The sequence below is a fragment of the Pteropus vampyrus genome, unplaced genomic scaffold, assembly GCF_000151845.1.
Source record: "Pteropus vampyrus isolate Shadow unplaced genomic scaffold, Pvam_2.0 Scaffold56, whole genome shotgun sequence".
Lineage (NCBI taxonomy): Eukaryota > Metazoa > Chordata > Mammalia > Chiroptera > Pteropodidae > Pteropus > Pteropus vampyrus.
Genome location: NW_011888837.1, coordinates 4,285,707 through 4,292,465, shown reverse-complemented (window position 1 = coordinate 4,292,465; position 6,759 = coordinate 4,285,707). Strand labels below are relative to the sequence as shown.

General features: G+C 32.6%; 1 protein-coding gene across 3 annotated transcripts in view; it reads left to right on the top strand.

Moving 5' to 3' along the window:
* Nucleotides 1-6,682, top strand: part of NUP54 (nucleoporin 54) — a 29,929-nt gene extending 23,247 nt beyond the window's left edge. The window contains exons 10-13 of one of the 3 annotated variants that reach the window (XM_011360559.2): nucleotides 1,459-1,566; nucleotides 3,337-3,456; nucleotides 3,780-3,890; nucleotides 6,104-6,682. In XM_011360559.2, the coding sequence (XP_011358861.1) occupies nucleotides 1,459-1,566; nucleotides 3,337-3,456; nucleotides 3,780-3,890; nucleotides 6,104-6,232 (468 nt within the window). In that variant the 3' untranslated portion in view covers nucleotides 6,233-6,682. The remainder of the gene's footprint in view (nucleotides 1-1,458; nucleotides 1,567-3,336; nucleotides 3,457-3,779; nucleotides 3,891-6,103) is intronic. The other 2 variants (XM_011360560.2, XM_011360561.2) reach the window with 2 other exon arrangements.
* The last annotated feature ends 77 nt before the right edge of the window (nucleotides 6,683-6,759 follow it).

Genomic DNA, 6,759 nt, shown 5'->3' with positions numbered 1-6,759 from the left:
ATGTAGTCTGTTCTTAAATCGGTTTCACATTTTTTCACTCTTATGGCTCTGATAGTATATTTTCCTATGTGGTAGAGTAAATCTCCAATTTTCTTCTTTTCAGAGTTTTTTAAGTTCTTTATAGGGATCCTGTAGTCACTTTTTCAAAATGCTAGAGTTTTAGTAGAAATTACATTAAATGTATAGTTTGTGGAGAATTGAATCTTAACATGTTCATGAGGGAGTGATTTAATATTATGTTTCTTTACTCATTGAGGTCTTTTATATCCTTTGAAACAGTTTTAAAATATCTCTTTAAAAATCTTGTGCATTCTTTCATGGGTTAATTCCTAGATTGTTTTAGCATTTGTCAACAAATACTGTGAATGGTAACGTTTCTATTTTTTCTTAGTTATTGCTGGTGTAGAACACCACTATAATTACTCTTGTCTCTAGAAGCCCTCTTGACTTTTCAAAACTGGGATGTGGAGGGTCCCAAGGTTACATAATACAAAATGTGGCCACCTAATTTTTTCCCTTCGGCATGGCCAGGCATTGACAAATTTCTTTAAAGAGTGCCATGTGCAGGTGGACATGCTAAAATGTCTTGTACAATCTTCTTACCCTCTTTCTTTTAATATAGCAATATAAACCAGTGCCATAGAATGATTATGATAGGAACAATTATGTGATTAATTCTGATTGGGAAGCTGTAATGAAATGGGATTCTCAGTCTGTAAGGTTAATACTTCATTTGTTCTTTGCTTGGTCTTAATAGAAGCAGTTGGGAAAGTTTTTAACTAGGAAAAAATTGTGAAAATGCACCTGTGGCTCATAGTATCATTGCTGAATTTTGTCTAACCACTAGAGAGTTAATTCCTAAGTTACGATGGACTATAATTCAGCAATAAAAAAGGAATGAAGTACTTTTATATATTAGAACACAGACGATTTGCAGAGAGCAAATCAGATATCCAGAGATATTTTAAAAAATCTATTTGGTTGTGTAATTAATATCCTTCCTTTTCCCCTCTACTCTGATCACTCCCTCCAAAGTATCCTCTAACAGTTAATATTGGACTATACCATATTTTCGGGAGTAGAGTTGTCTGTTAAGCCTCTTCCCCCCATCCCCCCAACCCCCCGCTCTCCCTCCCTGGATGTCACTTTATAGATCTTAACTTTTTCCATTCATGGCCTGGTTGTTTGTTGGCTCTGTTCCATAATATTACTTAAAATTCCTCAATTATTTCTGAAGTATATGTTTTATTTTTCTACATACTTTGCCTCATCATTAAATTTTCTGGAGCTCTAAAGTAATTTTTGAATGGTACTTTTACATTTTACATGTACAAAGAGAAGAAACAGAAAGGCAGATTTAATTTTGAGAGATGAATCTCACTCATCTTAGAAATTAGACTTTGTATAACTAGTCGATACCTATACTTGATTTACCTTAAAAAAATTTGTTTTAAACAGATCATATCTGAAGATATTAGTGAATTACAGAAGAATCAAACTACAACTATGGCCAAAATTGCACAATATAAGAGGAAACTCATGGACCTTTCTCATAGAACCTTACAGGTAGTAACTTGGATTTATTTTTTTTCAACGTTTATAAAACGATTTTGTGATAGATGTGCTAAATGTGGATTTTTGCAATAGAAATAGAAAAAAAAAAACCAAAAGGTAATAATATAATAATAGTCTGAAACCGAAAGTACCAAACTTTCTCAGTTAGACCTGGAAGTTGGAGGGAGGGGTGGTCTCAGGATTGATACTAAAATTCACATCTTATTGGGCAGGGGAGCCGCAAAAAAACACCTCATCTTGATGTAATGAAAGCATGCATCAGATCATTAATGTCTGGTCTTCCTAAAAATAGAAAAATACATTTTTGATTTGACTGTTAGAAAATTCGTTATTTTAATTATTATAGACAAAAAAGTATAGACAGCTTCCCCATTTTTTAAAACAGCTTTCTGAGATATAATTCACATATTGTACAATTTACCTATTTAAAGTATACAGTTCAGTGGTTTTTAGTATATTAAGTCTCATGTAACCATCACCACTATTTTAGAACATTTTCATTACCCTAAAAAGTTACTCCATACCCATTAAGTCACTCCTCATTTCATTCTAACCCCCTCCAGCCCTTCCGTCTCTGTGGATTTGCCTATTTAGAACACTTCATATAAATGAAATCATGTATGTGGTGTTTGGTGACTGTCTTTACATGGGTTCATCTGTGCTGTAACATAGAACAGTACTTTTTTTCTTTTTTATCGTTGAATTATAGTCCATTGTAACTTTGGATTAGCTCTCTAGTGGTTAGACAAAATACAGCAGTGACACTATGAGGCATAGATGCATTTTCACAATTTTTTCCCAGTTAAGAACTTTCCCATCTGCTTCTATTAAGATTTTTATCTTTTGGTTATTGCAGTTTTGCTAGAAAATCCTCTGTTCCCTCTAGTGTCAAAATTTGTTGCTCTGAAGAGCTTCTGGGGGAACAAAAAATAATGAAGGGGATTTGCTTTACCCTAAATTTTAGAATCTATTTTAAAGTTCTTGTTTTCAAATCAGTGTGAGATTGGCATAAGTTTGGACATACAAAGATCCAAAAAACAGAATAGAGAATCTAGACATTAGATGCCAGTGTATCTTAATATTTTATATGACAAAGGTGATAATTTCAATCAAGTGGGTTTATTTCACGATGAATTTGAATTTGGAAACAGCACTGTTTTTAGCTGTAGTGTATTCATATTATACAAAGTCAATATGACAAAAAAAAAATTAATTATGGGCAAAGAATATATAAAGGCAGTTGATATGGAAGTGCTCCCTTTACACTCCTGAGGTTGGGAGAAATTTAAACACCACAACCTATTGCTGACAGGAATGTGGGGAAAAGGGTATTCTCCTTTGTGGCTTATGAATTTAAATTGTTAGGATCTTTTGAGAAAACAACCTAGCAGCTTCTGTTAGACAGGAAACACATATTTTTAAACCCAGTAATCTCAGGGGGTCTATACCAATAAATAAAGATAGTATACAAAAATATTTACTACAGCATTGTTGATAGTATCAAGCTAGAAACAAAATATATGCCCCTCAATAGAGGGACTGAATAAATTGTTTAGTTAATAATGCATGAAAAATTATGCAGCCATTAAAAACATCAGTGTATTTAATAAAAATGGACAATTCCGATCTCGAACTGTTAAGATTCATACTGTATTGTTAGTGTTATTATTAAGCTGATTTCTTTCAACAACTGATTGTAATAAAATTACTGTATAACAGAAGAGATGATTCTGTTGGTATTGGCGGGTCTCCTTTGTATAGGTCCTAATCAAACAGGAAATTCAGAGGAAGAGTGGATATGCCATCCAAGCTGATGAAGAGCAGTTGCGAGTTCAGCTAGATACAATTCAGTGTGAACTAAATGCACCTACTCAGTTTAAGGTAAGCACATATAAGACTATAAAGCTAGAATTTGTTTCAGGTGAATCTGCAGAAAAATGTTATTTGGTCTTTAAAAAGAGGAGTTTTGTATAATTTTTTAAAAACTATTTGTTCTCTTTAATCAAAACTTCCTTTCTAAAATAGACTCTTATTCGTGATGTTATTTAGCTTGTTTTAATATTTCAAATAGTGTAGAAGAAGAATTAGACACCTTTTATAGAGTAATAACCATTCTTTGTGGTAATGCATTCTTCTAAAAGCATTCTCTTTTAGAAATGGTTGCTGTTGTTAGCAGGTATAATTTGACTCAGTCTTATTTTTAGGGCCGACTGAATGAACTAATGTCCCAAATCAGGATGCAGAATCATTTTGGAGCAGTCAAATCTGAAGAAAAATATTATATAGATGCAGATCTGTTACGAGAAATCAAGCAGGTGAGTGTTGCAACTAGAGTGCACTTTTATAGAGGTGAAGTCACCATTTCACATCTACTGGGATGGCTATTATCCAAAAATAAAAAAAGAGAGAAATGTTGACAAGGATCTGAAGAAAATGGAACCCTTGTGCATTGCTGGTGGCAGTGTAAAATGATGCAGCCACTGTGGAAAACAGTTCCTTAAAAAATTAACCATTGAATTACCATATGATCCAGCAGTTCTACTTCTGGGTATATACCTGAAAGAACTGAAAGCAGGAACTCAAAACAGATATTTGTACATCCACATTCATAGCAGCATTATTCACAAGAGCCAAATTGTGGAAGCAACCCTATTTTTCATAGATGGATGAGTAGGTAAACAAAGTATGGTATATACTTAAAATGGAATGTTATTCAACCTTAAAAAGGAAGGACATGTCTGATACAGACTACAACATGGATGAACCTCAAAGGCATTATGCCAACTGAAATAAGCCAGTTTAAAAGGACAAATATTTTATGATTTTACTTAGGTACCTAGAGTCATCCAATTCATGAGTATAGAATACTGGTTGCCAGAGCCTGAGGGGAAGGTAGCTGGGGAGTTAGTGTTTAACAAGTACAGAATTTGGGAAGATGAAAAAGTTTTATAAATGGTAGTGATTGTTGCACAATGTGAAATGTACTCAATGCTACTGAATCGTACACTTAAAAATAGAAAAATAAATTATACACTTAAAATAATTTTAACAGTAACAGTATTTTATCATAATAAAAAATAAGTAAATTGTTCTCTCCTCCACCCCCAAGAATGAATGAATTCAGAGGTAATAAAGGCACCAAAGTTTCCTGGACCCTAATACCCAATGTATAGGCAGTGGCAGTAGCAGCACCTGGGAGGTCATTAGAAATACAGAATCTTAGTCTTTATTCCAGACCTACTTAAATCTACATTATATCAAGATCTTGGAGTGATTTGTATGCACATTAGTTTAAGAAGTAACTGCTCTTTATCATACCTTCCAAATCTGTATGCCACGTATAAATTATAAATATGTAGAGTTACTGATCTCCTCAGCCCTCAGGGAACCTGAGTGAAAGTTGGAGTGCCCAGAATCTCTGACCATTTGTCTAAGGCTCATGTATGAATAAAGTTGGGAAGTACTACTCTAGCTTATTTTCATTAATATAAATACAGATTGGTTTAATGAGAGGTGTACAACCATTGACTGTGTCTGAAGAAAATATATTCAGATAGTAAACTTTGTAACATACTAAGTAAGACTGTTGACATGGCCCTGAGGATTTTGGATGGTTTTAAACATCATCAACAATTCTAACTTTATTATGTACTTCAGAATTGGTTCTTTCCATTTTATGCAATTAAAAATTAGTTTGAAAAAAAATTTTTTTAAAACTAGTTTGGCTTCTAGGTTCTTTGGCTACTTCTGCATCATTTTACACTGCCACTTGATTATATTACATTGTAGATGTCTGCAATAGAATTGAGAAAGATTCCAGCATGTTGAAATAAAGAATTATATTAAAGAGTTTATACAGTAAAATTGGGAATAATATAATAAATAAACACTTAAAATTATGAAAAGCATATTGTTTTCAGATCGAATCATGGCTCATCACCTAGTTTATAACATGAGTAAGTTACTTACCTATATCTTAATTTCTTTACCTGTAGAGAAAATAATGGTATCCCAAAGGGTGCTCAAAAGGATTTTAAATGTTAGGTTAGTAATAGCCATGAAGCTCTTAAAATTGCTTTAACACCTGGGAACGACTCTTAAAAATGTTAGCAATTGTAGTTATCACCATTATCACTCTATACTTGGTGTACTTACTGCAACAGATGAAAATTCTCAGTTTTCAGAATGATTATTTTGTGAGTCATCTATATTTAAGTGCCTTTTTGCATTGTTTCAGTATCATACATTTGTTTATTGAAGGTTGATAAAAGGAATCTAAAAAACATCTGCATCTTCTGTAAAATTTCTGAAGATACTCATTATATATTTGATTCTGTTGCTTTTTATAGTATATATTTTACTGTAGGTCATAAAAATTATGAGCAAAAGATATAGTAGTGATTAAATATGCATGCCCAGTATTTTTAGAGCAGTTACTGAATGCTGTATTGTTAACAAAAGTTTGAAAGTCTTTTTTCCTGTGGGTAGCTTGAAGTTTAAGAGTTAATATTTTTTTATTTCCTTCTAGCATTTGAAACAACAACAGGAAGGCCTTAGCCACTTGATTAGCATCATAAAAGATGATCTAGAAGATATAAAGTTGGTAGAACATGGACTGAATGAAGCCATCCACGTCAGAGGTGGTGTCTTTAGTTGACAGTCCACAAACGTGTTAAAGATTTGTAATGTATCTTCTTACTACATCACGCCTTCCTTAAGAATGAAACTGACCACATGGGGGGATAAAACGATCCTCTCCTGGCTTGGTTTTTGAGAAGATTACTGACAAATTATTGTTCTTCAAATCTGAAATAAGTCACTTCTCAGCCCTTCAAAAGATTTGAGAAGTACATCATTACCAAAAATACCTATTATTGTACATTTTTACAACAGCATTTCTATTAAAAATAATCAGTGTTTAATGATTATTCTCCATTGAGCCTATACTCTTTCCATAGCAAATAAATATGAAATACCTACTTTGCACATAAACTGTTTGACTACTTGGCTGTTGGAGATTTGTACTTTAGAATATAAATGTGTATCAGTTTTTATATTTGTGAAATTCATCTGTGGGAGGAGTAAAAATCCAAGAGTATTTAATGATTAATGTGGTTTTCTTTTCATTCTATAAAGATTTGAAAATATATTTTTATATTATTTTACTTATTTGGAATTTACCGA